Genomic DNA, 22,308 nt, shown 5'->3' with positions numbered 1-22,308 from the left:
GCCCTAAGAGGTTTATTTATTTATTTATTTATTTATTTATTTATTTATTTATTTATTTTTTTACTTTTTTTTTTTTTGGTTTTTGGGCCACACCCGTTTGACGCTCAGGGGTTACTCCTGGCTAAGTGCTCAGAAATTGCCCCTGGCTTGGGGGGACCATATGGGACGCCGGGGGATCGAACCGCGGTCCGTTCCTTGGCTAGCGCTTACAAGGCAGACACCTTATCTCTAGCGCCACCTTCCCGGCCCCTATTTATTTATTTTTATTTTGTTTTATTTTGTTTTTGGGTCACACCCGTTGATGCTAAGGGGTTACTCCTGGCTGGGGGGGGGGGGAGGAAACATATGGGAGGCCGGGGGATTGAACCATGGTCCGTCCTAGGTTAGTCGCATGCAAGTCAAATGCCCTACTGCTTGCGCCACCGCTCCAGCTCATATTTTTCTTTTTTTTTTATGATTTATCTTTTCTGGTTTTTTTTTATTTAAACACCTTGATTACATACATGATTGTGTTTGGGTTTCAGTCATGTAAAGAACACCACCCATCACCAGTGCAACATTCCCATCACCAATGTCCCAAGTCTCCTTTTGTCCCAAGTCTCTTTTGAAATAAAAAACTACCTTGATATTTTCATTGCTATCATTCATGAAATAGATTCACAAAGGCCAAGAGTGGTGTAAAAGTCTTTGCTCTGGTAAAATAGATGACTACAATTAAACACTAATATTTAGTGTTTAATTTTATTGTTCTACCTCAGAAAAACCTTCAAATTGTAATAGTAGAAGACCAGGATTTGTATAATTAGAATACTAAATAAAACTTAAAGCAATCTTGTCTCTTCTTAGTGTTTGTTTTTTAAGGTTTCTAACAACTGTAACATATCTTTATTTTCATATAGATATGAAATAATTTACGAAAGTCCATTTTTATTTTAAATAGATTTCTATTTTAAATAGATCTTTATTTTAAATAGATTAAAAACAAACCCAAACCAGTCTAGATTTTCATGCATAATTATCTGGTTTAATTTCTGTGCCATATAGTTCCCTGGGCACTTTATGCTGTGAAATGTTTTGATTTTCTAATTTTATTATTTTTTTGTGAAATGTTTTTATTTTTTAAGGGTACTCTGACCTCCCCAAGATGGCACCATCAGCACCCATATATCCAATCTGCCTCACTCAACATGGAGGAACAGTGTCCCTGCCAATGATTTCCGACCTTCTCAACATGGCGCCAAAACCAACCCATCCTCGTTGAACTTCGCTCTCTGTCTGATCTGGGGCGGGTCTTGACCTTCTCAAAATGGCGCCGCACACGTCACTTCTTACCTTCTACGCCGTAAAAATTGCTATTTTTGCGACACTTTCCGGCTGTGCCGGAAATCGACACCGGAAGTCGATCTGGGGAAGGCCAAGTGAAGCATCAATTTGGGTCCAGGACACCCTGGGGGGGCCACCATGGACCGGAGAAAAAAGCCTTTGGAGGTGACAGCGTCCTCTGTGAGTATGAGCAATAAGAGGGGGTCCTTATCACCATTCTGGGGAACCCCAGGTTCACATCCGATTGCTGCATTTGACAGGTCAGATCCACCCACCTTCTTGAGGCCTAGCAGCCCTCCAGACCATGCCATAGGGGCTGCAGTAGCAGACAGGATTCTTATCCATGCATGCACGCTCGTCATGTGTGTATGTGCATAACATTCTCATGATAATCAGAATGGATGACCTATCCCCTGGTTTCATGGAGAATTGATAGCAACTTTTTTGGGAGGCCCAAGAGGGAACACCCAGTGTCCCAGTGCTTGATTTCCTTTACCAATACTGAGAAATAGTATATTTTTTATAATTAGTATAGTATAGTATTCATAATATATTTATAGTGTAGTATAGAATGGAATACAATAGTATAGAATAGAATAAAATAGAATCGTATAATTTCAGGATAAGGAACTGGTAAAGTTACAGAGTAAAGCTACTTATATTTATATTTATTTATAGTATAGTATAGAATAGTTAAGTATAGTGTGTGTGATTAGTATAGTATTCATAATATATTTATAGAATAGTATAGAATGGAATACAATAATATAGTAAAGTATAGAATAGAATAGTTAGTATAATTTCAGGATAAGGAACTGGTAAAGTTGCGGAGTAAAGCTATTGTGGCAGGTTAAAATTATTGGTTGTAACAGAAAAGATTCGTAGCTAAGAGAAAATATGAAATATTTTCATGAATATGAAAATGTGAAATATATGAATAGAAGAAAATATGAACGTTGTTTTGTGACTGCTCTGGTGTAAGGGCGGAGGCAGCTGTGGAGGCATCCAATCTGGGTCTTGCGTCAGTTTGTGTTGACCACTAAAGACACATCTCCAAGGGAAATTGTTTTTATTTAAAAGTTTTTAGCTTTTTGAATTCCTGCCCATTGTAGTGCTATTATTAAAATGATTTTTTTCCAATGTAGAAATCAATGGGTTCTGTCCTTTTGTGGTTCTGAAACAGTGCTTTGCAGGATTCTGATTTGCAAGTGGTGTGTGTGTGTGTGTGTATGTGTGTGTGTGTGTGTGTGTGTGTGTGTGTGTGTGTGTGTAGAAGTTCCCTTTGGCTGGCTGGAACTTCTCATTATTTTAAAAATTAAACTAAAAAAACAATTTTTTTTCCACACCAGAGGTGCTCAGGACATACTCCTGACAGATTAAATGATGTGCCAATGGATGGGGAAGAATTGTATGCAAACAGAGTCGGGGTGGGGATGGGAAGTAAGGTGGCATAGCTTCCTTAAGTCCATCTCAGGGTGACTTGGCCTGACCAACCCCAGCCTTTGAAGAAAAGGCTTTGCTTTTAATTTTATTTAATTAATTAGGGGTTTGGGTTACACCCAGTGGTGCTTAGGGCTTGCTCCTAGCTCTGTGCTCAGGGATCACACCTGTGGAACTATATACTTGTCAGTCAGGTGCAGGGCAAGCGTCCTACTTGCATTTCTATCACTCCAGTCCTGGCATTTCCCATTCTTCAACTCTGTGGTTTATTGGGCCGGAGAGATAGCACAGTGGTAGGGAGTTTGCCTTGCACGCAGCAGACCTGACAGGCCTGGGTTTGATTCCCAGCATCCCATATGGTCCTCTGAGCCTTCCAGGAGCTATTACTGAGCACAGAGCCAGGAGTAACCTCTGAGTGCCGCGGGTGTGGCCCCCCAACCCCTCCTTAGTATTCTGAGGCATACTGCAACATGGCACTGCTCTTAGCCATTCCCTTTGTCCCTTTCATTTCTAGCTGTTAAAATCTTGTTTCTTATTTAAAATTCTGCTCAAATCTGCTTCTGTGGCTCTGGGCAAAAGGACTTGCTTCCTTCATTGAACTTTTCTGCTGCTTGCAGAAATGAAGTACATTTTATCTCCCTGGGCTTAGGAGCTGTCTTCGTTAGGTGATAGTTTTCTGTATAGCATGTGTGTCTGCCATTCATGTTTGTGTCCTACTCTTCAATGTCAAATACCAGTCATGTTCTGGCTTCTCATATGGGAAGCAGAGGCTCTTCCCTCTAGAAATAATAAGCTGTGACAATAAACTAAGATGAAATTATCATAATAAAAGGCCAAGTTTAGTGCAGTACTTCCTGACAGCTGCATTTGAATCTGCATCTACACTGCATAGACTCTGCTTTTTTCTCTCTCCCTTTGCTCAGGGGAAAGTCATCGAGGGTTGAACTTGTCAAAGGAATTGATTTTCAACAGAGCCGGGAAGAAATAGGATCTGTTTCTTTTGTACCAACCTTCTCAGGGTTAATTTTGTATTCTTTTTTTTTGCCTGCTTATAGGAACTTGAAATCTTTCTTTGGGGATTGTAACTAAAATCAATCATTCACCAGAATTAATGAAATGTTTTTATTTGCTGTGGGTTTTTATTCTAGTTGGTGGACCTTAAGGCTGAACTCTTCCGAAAACAAGAAGAATTCAAGCAAGAAAAACTTCTAAAAGATTCTGGAGTTTTGGGGAAACCAAAAACAACTAACAAGGTAAAAATAAGTATCATCATTGGATTTTAGCATGGGAGAATTAAACAGCTTTTTTGAAAGTGTTATGATATCTGCTACATGTAAATTGTATAGAGAATATTATAAGTAGGGATCTTGTAAATATAACTATTGGAAATTAAAGATAAATTTACTAATATTATAAGTAGGAAAATTATCATTTTTAACATCTATGTGAAATATTTTTACTATTAAAATCAATATTGGTGAGTTTTTTAAAGTATTGTTTAAATTTTTTAGCACTTCTATTTGAATTGCATATGTTTAATAGTATAAGCTTAATATGCTTAAATGGTTTGTTTACATTCTCTTGGATGATTGTGAAGAGCTACTTAAAAATCTAGAAATGTTGGGGATGGGAGATAGTACAGTAGGTAGGACCCTTACCTTGTACGTGTCCAACCTGGGTTCACACCCAGCACTCCATATGGTGTCCTAAGTCCTGTGAAGAATAATTCCTTAGTGTAGAGCCAGAAGTAACCCCTGAGCATTGCTGGGTGTGGCCCAGGCATAAACAAAAGAGAAAGAAATCTTGAAATATTTAGACAGTATAGAAATATAATGGAAAATGTCAGGAACTTTAAGAAGTGTGAATATTTTTCTAATTTTAGTTGTTTTTTGTTTGTTTGTTTGTTTGTTTTTGGGCCACACCCAGCAGTGCTCAGGGGTTCCTCCTGGCTGTCTGCTCAGAAATAGCTCCTGGCAGGCACGTGGGACCATATGGGACACTGGGATTTGAACCACCACCTTTGGTCCTGGATCGGCTGCTTGCAAGGCAAACGCCGCTGTGCTATCTCTCCGGGCCCTGTATTTTTTTTTTAATAGCTGTTTTATATTACTAATTCTCTAAGGCATGCATTTTCATCAGAATCTTGAATTAGGTTATAGCCCTTCAGGAGATCAAAGGTAAAGGAGTAACTCTGAAATTATATACAGAAATTCTTTGTAGGTTTCTTTCAATCAGAATTTTGTCTTATATAGTATATTTGCAAGACATAGGATGGTTGTTAGGAGACCTAACTATCTCACTTGATTAATGAGAATTAATTATTTTCCTGTATTTTCTTCAGCTAGTCACATAGAGTTTTTGCAATCGATGCTTTATTTTTATCTTTTTAAATTATTCTCCAGAAACCAAGTATCTGGAGCAAACAGAATGCAGGGGTTTCCAGCCGGGCTGAGAAGGATGCTGAGCAAAAGATTGAGGAACAGAAGACTTTAGACAAAGCCAGGTAAGGTGAAAACTGATTTTCCAAGGCCACTCACACATAGAAATGAAAGCTCAACTTTGACAATTAGACTTTCTTTTTTCTTTTGGTTATACTTCTTTTTTTGTTGTCTGTTTTTGTTTTGGGGCCACACCTAGTGACGCTCAGGAGTTACTCCTGGCTATGCACTCAGAAATTACTCCTGACTTGGGGGACCATATGGAACGCTGGGGATTGAAGCCAGGTCCATCCTGGGTCAGCCACTTGCAAGGCAAATGCCCTACCGCTGTGCTATCACTCCAGCCCCTTGGTTATACTTCTAACCCACTACCCCTATACATATTACAAATGTTCTATAAATAATGGCACTTGTGGTACTGTAAGGAATAAAGATTCATCTCAGTTTAAGATGAAAGGGGCATTGGAAACTCCCTGAAGAGCTGGAGATCAGGCTCTTCATCCAGAGCCGGGGGCCTGATCCTCATCACCTCATGATCTCCTGAACCAGAGTCTGAGTCCTACTGAAGCCTCTGTTAGATCATAAGATTATCAGGGCATATTTTAAGATGGTTTCTATAACGGTGACATTTGAGGATATTAGGGAGTCTAGGTATCAGTGACATCAGTGTTCAAAAACCTTAAAATTTTTCTCCTAGCTTTTTTTTTTAATTTCTTTTTTTTTTTTTTTTTTTGGTTTTTGGGCCACACCCGTTTGACGCTTAGGGGTTACTCCTGGCTATGCGCTCAGAAATCGCCTCTGGCTTGGGGGGACCATATGGGATGCCAGGGGATCGAACCGCTGTCCGTCCTATGCTAGTGCTCGCAAGGCAGACACCTTACCTTTAGTGCCACCTTCCCAGCCCCCTTTTTTTAAATTTCAAAGTAGAAAAATAATTGAAAGAGTATAAAGAATATTCTGGCATTCTTTATATTTTAGTTCTCCATAGAGAATTTTTGTTAAACATCATGATAGCTTTCAATATTTCAGCATTTATTTTCTGTGAATGAGGCCATAATCATAAATACCACTATCAAACTCTCAAGGCTTTGTTTTGTTTTGTTTGGGGCCACACCCGGCAATGTTCAGTGCTTCTGGCTTTGTACTCCAAGCTTCTCACTCTGCATTCAGGGATCACTCCTTGGGAGACCGTATGGGATGCTGGGAATTGAACCCAGGTTGGCTATATACAAAGCAAGGCCTTGCCTGCTGTATTATCCTTTTTGCCACAGTATTTTTGTTTGGTTTTGATTTGGGGTTTTGTTTTTTGATTTTTGGCCACACCTGGCAACACTCAGGAGTTACTACTCTGGCTCTGCACTCAGAAATTGCTCCTGGCAGACTTGGGACAATATAGGATGCTGGGGATTGAACCGGGGTCGGCCATGTTCAAGGCAAAACTACCCACTGTATTGCTCTGGCCCCTTTCTGCTTCCATTTCTAACTCTTGTTTTTTCCTAGGGAGAAATTGGAAGAAAAAGCCAAGTTATATGAAAAAATGACTCAAGGAGACTTTATAGGTAAATAACAATTATTTATTTATATTTTTGTTTTCTGTAATTCGTACTGCCTTGTGTTATTTTTGTTTTTGTTGTTGTTGTTGTTGTTATTAAAGTTGCTATATAAGAAAGGAAACCTAGAAACAGGGTGACTTTTTAATTTTTGTTTTTGTTTTTTTCGGTCACATCTGACGGCACTCAGGGGTTACTTCTGACTCTGTGCCCAGAAATCGCTCCTGGCAGCCTCAGAGGACCATATGGGATGCTGGGGATCAAACTCGAGTCTGTCTCAGGTTGGCCACATGCAAGGCAAACTCCCTACCACTGTGCTACAGGGTGACTTTAAAAAAAAAAATCAGTGATCCTTTCTTAAAAGTCCTACTGGTTACGATCTGTGCCAGTGCAGAGACAGCACCATCAGCAGTGGCTTATGGTCGACCAGTGTAGGTTGGTAAACCAGGCTTCTGTACCAGGAAGTTCCTTATAAATATGCTTCTGCACTCAATCAAGGAGGCCATCATGTAGGAGTGGTCACAGCAAAGCAAACACAGTGTAATGAGCAGTCACAGTGGGTAGGTGCTCTTGTAAGGCACATGCTTGGGGGTGGTGGTGGTGGAGAGAGAGGAGAGAAAAAGAGCATTTCTTTTCCTTTGAGGTATTGTGTGGCTTTTTATTTTATTTTCTTCTGTGCTGGGGATGGACTGGAATCCTGGTCCCCATGGATGCAAAGTAAGTGCTTTACCTCTTGGTCACATCTCCAACTCATGCCTTTCTGTTCCTTCTCTCTTTTTTTCTTTTTAATTTTTGATTCAGGGGTCTCGGGACCATATTAGGTGCTGGGGATGGAACCTAGGTAGGTCATGTGCATATTATACCATTTACTGCTGTACTATTTATTACTCTAGCCCTTCATGGCTTTATTATTATTATGTTATTTTTAAACATAGATTTTTTTTTTCCCTTTCCATTCAGTCCTGAGCAGTGAAGAGTTCCTTGCTAATAAAGAATTTTTCTAGTGGAAAATCAGGACCACCAGGAGAACCCTGGAGGTCTGGTTTGTCTGAGCAGGAAGACTGCCTCCTCCTGAAAGGGATAAGGGAGTGAGGACTCAGTGTCAGCAAAGTGGGGATTACATCACACCCTCTGGTAGGTTTCTGATGTGTATGCCTAGAGCCTAATTTGTCCTCTGAGAAAATCACAAAGTTTTTGGGACCATACATAGCAGAAGTGCTAGAGCTCTGTAATAGGGTCTCTTGGTGGTACTGGGGATTGAACCTGGGCCTCCTACCTATGGACTTATCCAATGAGTTATCTCTAGCTGGCAAGTGACTTACCTTAAATCAAGCATAAAGAAACTCCATACCCGGAGGCTGGAGCAATAGCATAGCCATAGGGCATTTGCCTTGCATGTCGTTGACCCGGGAGGAACCTAGCTTCAATCCCTGGCATCCCATATGGTCCCCCGAACCTGCCAGGAGTGATTTCTGAGCACTGCTGGGTGTGGCCTAAAATTAAAAAAAAAAAAAAAGAAACTCCATACCAATATTATATGCATATATATCAGCCATCCCAGGTTCAGTAACAGTCAGATTGCTGGGGGCTGGAGAGATAGCACAGCAGTAGGGCATTTGCCTTGCATGTGGCTGACCCAGGATGGACCTGGGTTCGATTCTCTGTCCCATATGGTCCCCCAATGCCAGGAGTGATTTCTGACCGCATAGCTAGAAGTAATCCCTGACCATCACTGGGTGATGGCTCAAAACCCCCCCCCCCAAAAAAAAAATTCAGGGATTGCTGTTTCTCTTCCAGTGGATATTTTAGTGAAATGGGCCGTGCCCTAAAAGGAAACATCTCACACATCTGTGTGTGTCCAACATATAGTGCCATATATTACCTTTCCCTGTCTGAAAGTAGGGCTCATTGGGTTAAGGTGAATTCAAATCTCTTAGCCCTACCATCACAGAGTCACAAGGGTTATGCGGCAAAGGCTGTCTGATGGTGAGGCAAATGCTTTCTAGCTGCTGCTGCATCGATTGCATATATTAGGTTTGTTCTCTCAGAGGTGCTTTTGGAAGCAGGATTACTGGCATATTGGCAAGTCAGCAGGCAGCTTGGGAACTGGGGGCCTTTTCAGAATGGTTGATGAGGTTCAGGCTTCCCATGGGCTACTGCCAGCTGCCCTGCCAGGTCCCTCAGTCTCTATCTCTTTCAGTTCTGTCAACTCTGTCTCCTCAGCTCTGTCAGGTCTCATTGATTTTGTGTCTCCTCAACCTTCTTCTCTGGTTGTTGGAGACCGCGCCGGAGGGTGAATTTTGCCAGTCTGCAGGTGTGATGAGGGAGACCCTAAACATGTCATGGCCCTCTCTTTGTTCTTTTCATTGTTTCCTTCTTTGATGGCAGGGCTTAAGACAAGTGGGGCAAGAGAGATAACACAGTGGGTAGGGTACTTGTTTTGCAAGGGGTCAACCTGGTTTCAATCCCTGACCCCCTGTATAGGCACCTAAACCCACCAGGAGTGATCCCCTGAGCACAGATCCAGTAATTCCTGAGCACTTCCAGGTCATGCCCCCAAACAAAAAAGACTGAGGATTCACTTCTCTGCCCTAGATGAGGAGGTAGAGGATATGTACCTTGTGGACTTCACACAGAAGATCATAGACCGGCACCGAGAAATGGAGGCGTCTGGCGCCCACACGACATCTCGAATGACGGAAGACAAAGATGATGAAGATGAATGCCTTTCTGAAAAAGATATCCCTCCGCCCCAGGACCCCAGTGAAGAATGGTGGGTGTTCGTCCAAGACTGGACTATTATTATAGCATTTCTCTTTTACTATTTCTTATTTTTGGTGACTGTACCCAACATTGCTCAGGGGCTACGTGTGCATGTGTGTGTGTGTGTGTGTGTGTGTATGTGTGTGTGTGTGTGTGCGCGCGCGTGCATTATCACGAGTACATGTGTGTTGGGAAGTCAGCTTTACTCCTGCCAATGTACAAGGACCTTGAGGTACCGGGGATTGAACCCAAGCCTCCAGCATGCAAAACATGTGTTCCAACCATTGAGCCTTCTCTCTGACCCAAACTCCAAGAAGGCTAGTTTTATAGTTGTAGATATATTAGCTCCCAGGAGAAAGTAGTCATAAATAAAGCTGGAGCTCGCCTCATGTACCAAGCACCTTATGAGGCACAGGGTTATGAATATGCTGGTTTCCTTGGTATAAAGGAGCCATGGAGGCAGGCTATGCTGTTTCGTCAGCTCAGCTGTTCCTTTAACTCTTCCTGACTCACACCTCCAGGACTGTGGGTGTCTCTGTTTAAAGTGAGGTGGGCCTCCTTTAGGCAGGGCAGGCAGGTGCCATCAGCCGGGGACCTGGGCAGCTTTGGAGCCTCTTGGAGCTTGGGCACCTTTATAGGAAGTGCCTGCTTACTCTCTCACCTGTACCATAGGCTGGTGACTCTTGGGTGATGATTTGCCTAAAATTTCTTCCTGAGACTGAAGCCTTCTTTCTAGGCCTCCCTCAGAACTGCTGTCTAGAAAGCCTTATTGCCTTCATCCTGAATACTCTTACGAATAATGGGGGAAAACAACTGTCTTTTTCTTACCAAAACCAGTTGTCAATAGATCAAGACCAGAGGGAAAACTCCATCCTTCAGGCTTTCTCTTTAGATTGTTGGAAGTATTGCTCAGATGCATTCAGAATGGTGTGAAGGTGCCTGGGGAAGATCCTGCCTGTGCACCTCCTCTTACCCCACTTCCTCATGGCTCACAGCCTCTCTTGGGATTTTGTGGGGAACCATTTATGCTCGTTTTCATCTGTCTTGGGCAAGAGGACTTGAGGAACTGAAGGTGCAACCACACTGCTGAGCAACCTACCACGAAGCTTCTCCAAGCTAGAGTGTCTTCATGGTGCCAAGAGCATTAGGTGTCTCACCTGCCCAGAACACCTATTTTGGAGGTGCTGTGTGCCTGGCTGGAAGACACCCAAGGAGAAGCAGAATTTTGTTTTTGTTTGTTTTTGGGCCACTCCCAGTGATGCTCTGACTGCACTCAGGGATCACACCTGGCAGTGCTCAGAGGACCATATGGGGCGCCAGGGCTTGAACCCGGGTGGGCCACATGCAAATCAAATGACTTACCTTCTGGACTATCTCTCTGGTCCCCAGAAGAGACCTAAGGTCCACTTTCAGTGTTTCCTGCCCTGCCTTCCTCCCACCCCCAAGCCCTCTGAAGTGACTCTGAGCTCTCCTACATGTCCTACACCTTGAGGATCTGGTTCCTTCAGGCGTGCTCCATGATTGCTGCTGATAGTCGCTGCTGACAAGCCCATCTTGCCGCTTGTGTTTTGATGGGCTCTGCATGTTTGGAAAGCCTTCTCCAGAAACAGAATAGCTTGTGATTGCTTTTCAAGGGAGAAATCTCTCCTTTGAAAGGTTTACTGTCCCCCCCCCCCTTCATTAATGCCCACATGATTGCAAGCATTTGTCGGAGACTGGAAGAGTTTGAAGGACAATCTAGGGTGTCACATGGTACCATATGGCATTGGAAGACGCACTGCAAGCAGTTCTGACACTTTTGTTGTTTTCAAATGAAGCTCCAGAATTGGACTGCTTGTAAAATGTTTTTGGTTAGTTAAGTTCCAGGTGGTAGAAAAATCTTTCTGCAGAAATACTGTAAATAATTACGCAGACCATCTGGCTAGATGTTTCTCTTTTTCTATTCATATAAAAGAAAGAAAAAAAAATGAAGAAAGAAACTGCATTCTGCAACTTGAGATTTTTATTTATTGTGGTAATCAGCTTGAGGATTATAGTACTAGAGGCCCAAACATTCCGTTTTTAAATTATAAGCTAGTGATGTGAGAAAAAGAAATTGCTAACAAAAGCAAAACTGCAGGGAATCTGACTTTAAACCAGTCCACCAGGGGCTGGAGCAGTGGCGCAAGCGATAAGGCATCCACTTTGCCCGCCCTAGCCTAGGACAGACCATGGTTCGATCCCTCGGCATCCCATATGGTCCCCCAAGCTAGGAGCAATTTCTGAGCGCATAGCCAGGAGTAACCCCTGAGTGTCAACAGGTGTGGCCCAAAAACAAGACAAAAAAATTAGTCCACCATCATTCCTGTCCCCTTTCTTGGTGTTAAACGTCTATGAGCAATGGGGCAGGGGGTGGTGTGTTTGTGGTATGTGTGCACACAACAGAGCCATGTCATACGGGGGGACATATCAAGGCACCTCCTTGCATGTGGCCACCCTGGACTGATTCCTAACACTAAGTATGGTGCACACTTCCTGTCCCCCCCCCCCCAAAAAAAAAAAAAACAAAACTAGGAGAGTCCTTGCCCTGGGTTATCAGATCAAAAAATATATAGCAACAAGATGTGAATGAAATGTTTTCCAAGCAAATCTGCCCATATTTCTCTAGGAGTCAGCACTTCCATGACTGCTCTTGACCTGGCTCAGTAACTGACTGGTCAGAGCAGGTACAAGGAAAGAAGGAGCAACTGTTGGATCAACCTGCTGGTAGGCACTTTTTGGGGGTGCAGCGTAGGTGCACTTGACTTCTTCATAAAGGCTCTAAACAACTGTGCCTTAAAAAGACATTGTCTTGGGCCCGGAGAGATAGCACAGTGGTGTTTGCCTTGCAAGCAGCCGATCCAGGACCAAAGGTGGCTGGTTCGAATCCTGGTGTCCCATATGGTCCCCAGTGCCTGCCAGGAGCTATTTCTGAGCAGACAGCCAGGAGTGACCCCTGAGCACCGCTGGGTGTGGCCCAAAAACCAAAAAGAAAAAGAAAAAGACATTGTCTTTTTAGAGTAAAATATCTTCAGCAGGGGTCCTCAAACTTTTTAAACAGGGGGCCAGTTCACTGTCCCTCAGATCATTGGAGGGTCTGACGATAGTAAAAACAAAACTTATGAATGAATTCTTATGCACACTGCATATATCTTATTTTGCAATGAAGAAACAAAACAGATACAAATACAATATGTGGCCCACGGGCCATAGTTTGAGGACCACTGATTTAGAGAAATATGAAGAGAACTAGATTTCTGTGTTTGAGAGAGAATACAGGATTCTCCAGATAGGACAGAGCCAAGGATATATATCTTAGGTTGAGATGCAGGCAAGTCTGTGCAATAGAAAACGTCCATCGAAAATATTTTTTTTGTTTGTTTTTTGTTTTTCGGGCCACACCCATTTGATGCTCAGGGGTTACTCCTGGCTAAGCGCTCAGAAATTGCCCCTGACTTGGGGGGGACCATATGGGACGCCGGGGGATCAAACCGCCATCTTTCCTTGGCTAGTGCTTGCAAGGCAGACACCTTACCTCTAGCGCCACCTCGCCGGCCCCCATCGAAAATATTTTAATTCCTTGGGAAAAGGGTGTACATTGAGAAGAAGTAAAGGAATAAAATGTTATTTTGGGGAAGACTGGTATAGAATAGAATTATTACATTGCTGATCACATTTGGAACTACCTAAATCAGTTGGTCTATGGTATGGTGTGTGTATTTGCAAATTGTGTGTGTGTGTGTGTGTGTGTGTGTGTGTGTGTGTGTGTAAACTACACCCAGGATTCATGTTTGCCTGCCCTTTGATTTGCCTTTGAGCTGCATAGCCCCCGACTGTCAACATTTTATTTACATTTGTGTACTAACAGTGGTTTTCGGACTGCCAGTGGCCGTCATAATCTAAATCAGATTGCCTTTGGAGATGCTCCAGCAAGCGTCTATGTTGGTTCTTTTATCTTTGAATCATATATGTGATGAATCATTTTCTGTAATAGTGAGAGGCATGTTGATTTTGAGAATGTCCAGAAACCTGTCATGAGAATGGTGGTCTAGGTTGAAGGTGTCTCTTGGTGGTCCACTCTATATCCGCGTCCCCCACCGGAATCCCCTCTGGAGGTCCTGTCCAGAGCCTCCCATCTCTTCTTTTGTATTTCAGGGTGGATTATGTGGACTCTTTAGGGCGGTCCCGGCGCTGCATGAAAAAGGATCTACCACATCTGCTGGAGCTTGATAAGAATCTCCAGGGGAGGCTGTAAGTGTGCGATCTACAAAGCTTGCAATCCCAGGGCTTAAGTAAATGTACATGCATAGTTTGCTTTATGGGTGAGGCTGTTTTTAATTATATTTTTTCAATAAGGAGAATTTTTTTTAATGTATTGGCATATGTGCTTACTGAAGTTTCTGATCCCCCTTTTTTTCTGGGGTGTGGGGCAAACCCAGTGGTGCTCAGGAATTACTCTTGGCTCTGAATTCAGGAATCCTGGCTATGTTTGGGGTTCTGTGGTGTTCTGTGTCAGAAGCACCCCGGAAAGCTACTGTCTGTTGCCTTTCTGAGCAGGAGTCATTCATCCACCATCCACTGACAGAACTGCAGTTCAGCCAACCCCTCAGCTCATATCTGAAGAGAATTCTATTTTTTTAACTTTATTGATTTATTGATTCATTGATTCATTGATTGGTTTCTGGGTCACACCCAGTGGTACTCAGGGGTTACTCCTGGCTCTGCATTCAGAAATCACCCCTGGCAGGCCGGAAGACCATATGGGATGCCGGGAATCGAACCAGGCTCCTCCCAGGTTGACTGCATGCAAGGCAATTGCCTCACCGCCGTGTTATCTCTACAGCCCCCTATATTTTTTTTTTAATTTGGGGACCAGACCTGATGGTGCTCAGGAGTTATTCCTATCTCTGCACTCAGTAATCACTCCTCGCAGTGCTTGGGAATTGAACCGGGGAATTGAACCGGGGTTGGCTGCTTGCAAGGCAAACAAATGCCCTCTCCGCTGTACCATTGCTCCAGCCCCTAAAAAGAACTTACTCTTTCTGTTTTCTCCCAGTTTCCTCAGCCCTGCCAATGAAAAATCCTTGCTGTCTGAAGACATGAGGAAAGAGCTACAGCGCCAGGAATGGGAAGAGGAAGAAAGGGAGGCCCTGAAAAGGCCCATGGGGCCCATCCATTATGAAGACATTCGTGAAAATGGTATGACCGTCCTTCAGTGCCACAGCCCCGGTTCTCTCTCTATCCAGCGGCAGGCATGAAGAGAAGCATTCATCCAGCAGCAGCTCTGACGTAGGAGGAAGAGATTCTGCTATGGAAGTTGAAAATATCCCCTTTGTTCATTTGATAGCCTGAAAAGAAAAAAAAAAATAATACTCATACTGGGAATAGCTTCCTAACAGAGAGTCTTTTCAGCCTATGACTGAAAATTAATGAGTTTTTGTTCTACTTATCACTTGCCAAACAGGATGACAATTACTTTAAATTTTTCCCCCTTTTAAACTTCTGCCAAAATGTCACTGCATTTCTTCTCTGTACTGGCAGAGAGCTTGGCCCGACTCTGATGGACGGAACAGAAAAATTCTAATCTTTTGAATGATTTTGACTTATTTCAGAGGCCCGGCAGCTCGGCGTCGGCTATTTCGCCTTTGCGAAAGATAAGGAGCTAAGGAACAAGCAAATGAAAACACTGGAGATGCTGCGTGAGCAGGTATAAGACAGATTCTGGGTTGAAGTTTAGAGGACTTGAACTTCTTTGGGCCATCCCACAAAATAAAAAGATAAGCAGATGGCTGGAGATGTCATTGGCTGTTGAGAGCACTGACCCAGGGCTTCTAGCTGGGACCACAGGGCATAGTTCAGACTAAGATCAGAGCTGCTTGTTATAATGAATGTGATGTTTGAAATCTGATTTCAAATATGCTCCATTCAGAAGGGTGTGCATGAGAACAGTCAGTTGTATGAGGGATCAAGAACCAAACTTGGAGGGCCGGGCGGTGGCGCTGGAGGTAAGGTGCCTGCCTTGCTGCGCTAGCCTAGGACGGACCGCGGTTCGATCCCCCGGCATCCCATATGGTCCCCCAAGAAGCCAGGAGCAACTTCTGAGCGCATAGCCAGGACTAACCCCTGAGCGTCACAGGGTGTGGCCCAAAAACCAAAAAAAAAAAAAAAAAGAACCAAACTTGGGGGTTGGAGTGATAGCACAGCAATAGGACGTTTGCCTTGCACGCAGCAGATCCAGGACGGATGGTGGTTCGAATCCTGGCATCGCATATGGTCCCCCCAAGCCTGCCAGGAGCAATTTCTGAGCACAGAGCCAGGAGTAACCCCTGAGCACAGCTGGGTGTGACCCAAAAACCAAGAAAAATATAAAATGTTTTTTTGGGTTGGCTTCTGAATGCCACATTTCTTGGAATGGCGTATCTCCCACTAAACTTAAGCATCAGCAACTCCACAAAGCATCCTGGGTCTCCATCTCAATGACCTCTGAACTCATGTTCAGATGTGGAGTAGAAATAAGCTTGGTGGGGTCGGCGAGGTGGCGCTAGAGGTAAGGTGTCTGCCTTGCAAGCGCTAGCCAAGGATCAGGACCTCGGTTTGATCCCCCGGTGTCCCATATGGTCCCCCCAAGCCAGGGGCAATTTCTGAGCAGTTAGCCAGAAGTAACCCCTGAGCATCAAACGGGTGTGGCCCGAAAAACAAAAAACAAAACAACAAAAACAAAACAAAACAGAAAAAAAGAAAGAAGCTTGGTTTTTTTTTTTTTCATAAGCTCAGTTATTTCTTTCTTTTAAGCAGAAGTATAGTGATTTGACCTAACAGTTTTCTCGTTTTCCTCCTCAGACAACAGATCAGAGAACAAAACGAGAGAACATAAAGGAGAAGCGGAAAGCAATACTGGAAGCAAGGCTCGCCAAACTGCGACAAAAGAAGATGAAGAAAACCAAAGAAGATGGGACCGAGGAAGAAAATAAAGGTACATGGGGCCTTTGTTCCTGTAGGGAGGAAAGGGTAGTTCAGTAAAGTCTCCTGGTGGCACTGGGGCAGAGTGGAAATGCGCCATCTGGCTCCACTCTCCAGCAAACAGCATGCCTTTGAGGAACTGCCAGGAAGAGCTTTTAGAGCCAAAGCGATGTAGAGAGATACCGCAGAGTATTTTTAGCTTATAGACAGGAATAATAGCAAATGGCACATTGTACTGCTTCGTAGAATGGTATAGTTTAGTAACAGATTTCTAGAAACGACCTTTGAAGATAAACTTTAAGCTGCACATGTACGTGCTTTTAGACTTAAATTTTTTCATTATTTCACACACGCATATTTTAAAGAAATCCATTCACCATGACTAAATGAATTAAAGACTTGAGAAATAGGGGTAGAGACTTGCTTACCCAAATATGGCACCAGATTCGCGCATAGCACACTTTCCTCACATGTTGTTGTGTTCTGGATTTGATCCCTGGCATCACATACAAAAATTATACGAATTTAAAAGGCGGGCTGGAAGGAGAACTCTGGTGGGCTGGATCTTATGTTTTGCATGTAGGAGGCTCAAGTTTGATGGTCATGATTCATTGAACACTGTAGGACATGACTGTCTCAAAAAAAAAAAAGTGCTGCAGAAGGTGGTAGTTTGAAAGATGACCTAATTATCTATCCTTTAGAAATGTACTTGAGTTTCATGAATAATGAAACCCATCCATAAACTGAACCAGCAGGTGGCTGGCACCACCAGGAGGCAGCTTTTCATAGTGACCAGACAGTAACACACTCCATAATGCTCCCCTAAAGGAATATTCTCTGCCTGATGGGAGATGAAGCCCCACCTGCTCAGATGTGGCCCAGGGGAAGAAGGGGAGAGAGGGAGGATGAAATGGGCTTCCTCTTCAGGAACATGAATGGGGAAGTCACCACAAAATGTACATTTGCTTCCTCTGGCCTATATCTCCATGGGCCACCCTCAGCTGCAAAAGAGGCCATTCAGAATGATGTCGCCAACAAAGTGACCAGCAGAAACTGGGTCACTCTTTGTAGAAGGTAGAAGATGTCAGGAGTTTCTAGAAGCTTCCCTTCCTCTCACAGTGGTCTCGTGGCCTTTTTCTTTTTGGTTCTGAGTATCTTTCTTGTAGTTCTGAATAGAGACCAGGAATGTTCAGAAATTGGACCATCATCTGTTTACTTTTATGTAAATGCTGTGTCCTGGTAATATGTTGAATTGTGGAATGTGTTTTTCTACTTGGATCCACTTCAAATATCTAGTGTTTCTGCAAGATATGTAGGTCTATCATAGACTGCTTTTTACTTTGTAAATCCATTCGATCTCATTTTTTTATTTGTTTTGTTTTTGTTTTTGTTTTTGGGCCACACCCGGTAACGCTCAGGGGTTACTCCTGGCTATGTGCTCAGAAGTTGCTCCTGGCTTGGGGGACCATATGGGACACCGGGGGTTCGAACCGCGGTCCGTCCAAGGCTAGCGCAGGCAAGGCAGGCACCTTACCTTTAGCGCCACCGCCCGGCCCCCGATCTCATTTTTTTAAAATACAGCCAGGGTTGAGTAGCCTACAGACTGTCAACAAACCCCAACTCTTCCTTACTGATCCTGCTTTTGCATTTCTTTTAGTTCAGACGTTTATTTTAGTTGCATAATTAGGTTCTAGTCCTTTTTTTTTTTTTTTTTTTTTTTTTTTGGTTTTTGGGCCACACCCGTTTGACGCTCAGGGGTTACTCCTGGCTATGTGCTCAGAAATCGCCCCTGGCTTGGGGGGACCATATGGGACGCCGGGGGATCGAACCGCGGTCCTTCCTTGGCTAGCACTTGCAAGGCAGACACCTTACCTCCAGCGCCACCTACCCGGCCCCAGGTTCTAGTCCTTTGTTGGACTAATAATAATAATAACATATAATAATAGTAAGTGATCTAATGAGAAACTCATCCATCCTCGGCTTGGGTCTTGGTTCTCATCATTTCCTACCTGTGGAACTTATCTAGGTCACTTTTCCTCTTCTGCAAAATAAGGATGAGACAGAATGCCACTGCTGACTTGATTAGAGTTATTATAGAATTAAATCGTTATTATCTAAGATCTGTAGCCCACTGCTTGGGGCATGCCAGATTCTCAGTAGATACCCATTGCAACCTGAAGAATTAGAATGCCTTATTTCATGTTTAAGTAGCTTTAAAATTTTTTTATCATGAAATCTTACTTTCTTATAAAAAAAAATAGATGGAGATGTTCAAATTGGACCATTGCCACCTGAACCAGTGATGCCACCTCCACAACCTGCTGCCCAGAACAGCAAAGTAGAAGTCATTGTTCAGGAAAGGAGGGACACCAGGCCTGGAGTGCCACATGTGCGCGAGTGGGACCGGGGGAAAGGTAAGGACCTGGGGGTGCCACATGTGCCAGAGTGGATTGGGGGAAGATCAGGGCATGGAGTGCCACACGTGTGGGCATGGGATCTGGGAAAGGTCGGGGCCTGGGCTCTTGTCAGTGAAGCCTTCTCCAACCTTCCCCTGCCCTGCACGGGAGAATCTCCTGGTTCACCTGGTTACAGGGAGATTTGGGGAAGTTCCAGAATCTGGTTCTTTGAGGCCTCAGGAATTCTTCTGATCTTTATATTTGTTTCCTACTCAAATATCATCTCCTTGTAAACAGGGGCCCTAGAAAGTGTTACCCCCAAAGCATGGTTATTTTCTTTTTAGAAGTACTTTCTGAAATTCATGCTGCTTTCATGGTCGTTTTGAATTCTGTTTCACAGGAACTGCTAGTTTTTTGTTTTTTTGTTTTTTGTTTTTTTTTTTTTTTGGTTTTTGGGCCACACCCGTTGACGCTCAGGGGTTACTCCTGGCTATGCGCTCAGAAGTTGCTCCTGGCTTGGGGGACCATATGGGACACCGGGGGATCGAACCGCGGTCCGTCCAAGGCTAGCTCAGGCAAGGCAGGCACCTTACCTCTTGCGCCACCGCCCGGCCCCTGTTTTTTTGTTTTTGTTTTTGTTTTTGCAGGTGGGGTTGGTAGTATTGGGGTTACATCCGAACTGTGCTCATGGATCATTCTGGTGCTGTTGGGGGGTGTTATGAAGTGCCAGAGATAGAATCTATGTTGGTTGTATGCAAGACAAGTGCCTTACCTGCTCTACAAACTAATCTCTCTGGCCTCAAGAATGGCTTTTTTTTTTTTTTTTTAATTTTTTCAATCTTAGGAAGATTTTATTGTGCTCTTTGTTTTTAGCAGCCTACCTTATGTTCATTGAAGACAGTCTGTGTGCTGAAATGTTGACCTGGCTTCACATTTAATTCTGTTGAATTATGCAAACTGTCAATACACTGTGAAGTTTGCAGTCGCCTGTCTTGGGAAGAGACTAGGGTTTAAGTCTCTCTAAAAGAAGCCAGGTTGGAACCAGAGTGATAGTACAGTGGGTAGGGTACGTGGTCGGCATGTAGCTGACCTGGGTTCAATCTCTGGCACCTCTTTTGATCCTCGGAACCTAGTCAAGTAGTGATCCCTGAGTGCAGAGCCAGGAGTAAGCCTCGAGCACCACCAGGTGTAGGCCCTTCCCACACAAATAAAAGAAAAGATTATGCTAACATTCACTCACGGAGTTCAAACACTAAGATCAAAGATTGCAAGTAGACAAGGACCTTTGATTAATGCTTCTATCGGAAAGATGAGACACCAAGATAGGTTCAGACAGATCCTTTCAAAAATCAAATAAAGGACAAAGTTGTTATGTTAAAGGAACTTTTCCAAAGTTCACCTCTTCCATCACTTCAAACCAAGTTATGCGAGGATTTGATTTTACATATTTTTCTCACAGATGGAATTTTAGTGTCTATTTTGGCACTGTCTCCAGTCTCATCTCTCTCCACAAAGCCTTCCTTGATCTTCCCCCATCTGGAAGAAATAAATCACTCGCTTCTCTTAGCCTGGTTCCTCATCCTTTTTGTAGATATTATACTGACCTCTTGTATAATAGTGTGGTGTTGCTGTCCTTATTCTCCAGAGAAATTGAGAATGATTTTTAAGAAACACAATGATTGGAGCTAGAGCAATAGTACAGGGGGTAAGGTGTTTGCCTTACATACAGCTAATCTGGGCTCAATCTCTGGCACCCTGAAACACTGTCAGGAGAGATTCCAGAGTGCAAAGCCAGTAGTAACTCCTGAGTACTGACAGGTGTGACCCAGAAACAAAAAAAAAAAAGGAAAAAAGAGAAAGGAAAGAAAGAAACAGTGATTAAAGAATAGTCATAAAAATTGAACCAGGGGCCGGGCGGTGGCGCTGGAGGTAAGGTGCCTGCCTTACCTGCGCTAGCCTAGGAGACGGACCGCGGTTCGATCCCCCGGCGTCCCATATGGTCCCCCAAGCCAGGAGCGACTTCTGAGCGCATAGCCAGGAATAACCCCTGAGCGTCACCGGGTGTGGCCAAAAACCAAAAAAAAAAAAAAAAATTGAACCAATTCAAAAATCTTTTTTGTTTGTTTTGTTTTGATGTTGGGCCACAACCATTGACACTCAGGGGTTACTCCTGGCTATGCTCTTAGAAATTGCTCCTGGCTTGGGGGACCACATGGGATGCCAGGGGATCGAACCGCAGTCCGTCCTAGGCTAGAACTTGCAAGGCAGATGCCTTACCTCTAGCGCCACCACTCTGGCCCCTTCTTTTGGTTTTTGGGTCACACCCAGCAGTGCTCAGGGGTTACTCCTGGCTCTGCACTCAGAAATCATCCCTGGCAAGCTCAGGGGACCATATGAGATGCTGGGATTTGAACCACTGTCCGTCCTAGATTGGCTGCATGCAAGGCAAATGTGTTCTCTCTCCAGCCCAACAAAAATCATTGTTTAAACTATATATTGATCTTGTGTTAGTAATAGAACCAGTATTCAATAATGAGTTCTAATAACATTCTTTCTTATTTTCACTAGACTTTTCCTTTGGCTACTGGTCGAAGAGGCAGTCAGATCTCCGGGCTGAGAGAGATCCTGAGTTTGCTCCCCCATCGGATTACTTTGTGGGCCAGAAGAGAACTGGGCCTGTGAATAGCAGGTCTGGACCTGCCCGCAGTGAACCGGTACAGTGCGCCGCTGGCCAGCACCAAGACCCCAGCTCTTCACAGGCATCAGCCACACCTGCCCCCAGTAGCCCACCACAGGCCCCTGTCACTTTTGAAACTCTGGATGATATGATATCCTATTATAAACAAGTAACATGAGCGCCAAAAGTATTCTCGTGGATACGAACTATTGATGGTGCCTTCCTCTCCCCCAGCAAGGGGAAAACCTTAGGGATGGACTTTTGGTTGGATTGATGGATATCTAAGAAAGTGAATGAATTATGGCAACTCTTGGCTCTTTATGTTTTTGTTTTGTGAGGCCACCGTCCTCTCAGTTTCTGTTGTCAACTGTGTTAAAGCAGAATCTTCTGTAGTATTTGGTGATGAGGCATTTGGGTTCTCTGACACTCACACAGTCTGAAGGCTCCTTTCTGTCCCTTTTGCAAGTCCTGACAGGCACATATCTTTGTTCCAAGGAGCCTGCTTCTAGATTAGTTGCTAGAGTGTCCGTCAAGAGCCATTTTTGCCGGTGAGATGGTGGTAAATAGGATCTAGTCTCCGCAGGGACCTTGAAGCTGGTGGACTTGAGTCCACCACTTGAGTCACTTGAGTCCTGAGTGTAGAGCCAGGACCACTCAGATTACTCAAATCACTCAGGACTGTCACTCAGGACACTTGTCACTGGATGTATAGAAGGAAGGAGCACTTGGTGAGGTAGACCCTG

General features: G+C 43.8%; 2 protein-coding genes across 2 annotated transcripts in view; both read left to right on the top strand.

The window, feature by feature from the left end:
• The window catches only part of FANCD2 (FA complementation group D2), a 1,230,368-nt gene that overhangs the window by 1,036,169 nt on the left and 171,891 nt on the right, over positions 1-22,308 (top strand). The gene's annotated exons all lie outside the window — the stretch shown is intronic.
• On the top strand, positions 1,399-21,859 carry LOC125998057 (coiled-coil domain-containing protein 174-like). The gene is made up of 11 exons (XM_049766290.1): positions 1,399-1,503; positions 3,912-4,016; positions 5,166-5,266; positions 6,702-6,760; positions 9,347-9,524; positions 13,688-13,783; positions 14,589-14,731; positions 15,145-15,239; positions 16,373-16,505; positions 18,754-18,906; positions 21,457-21,859. Exons 1-11 carry the CDS (start codon positions 1,462-1,464, stop codon positions 21,741-21,743), a joined length of 1,392 nt encoding a protein of 463 aa, XP_049622247.1. The 5' UTR covers positions 1,399-1,461; the 3' UTR covers positions 21,744-21,859.

The sequence above is a fragment of the Suncus etruscus genome, chromosome 20 (genome assembly GCF_024139225.1).
Source record: "Suncus etruscus isolate mSunEtr1 chromosome 20, mSunEtr1.pri.cur, whole genome shotgun sequence".
In the NCBI taxonomy this organism is placed as follows: domain Eukaryota; kingdom Metazoa; phylum Chordata; class Mammalia; order Eulipotyphla; family Soricidae; genus Suncus; species Suncus etruscus.
Note: the sequence above shows the minus strand (reverse complement) of the source record. Positions and strands in the feature narration are given on the sequence as shown.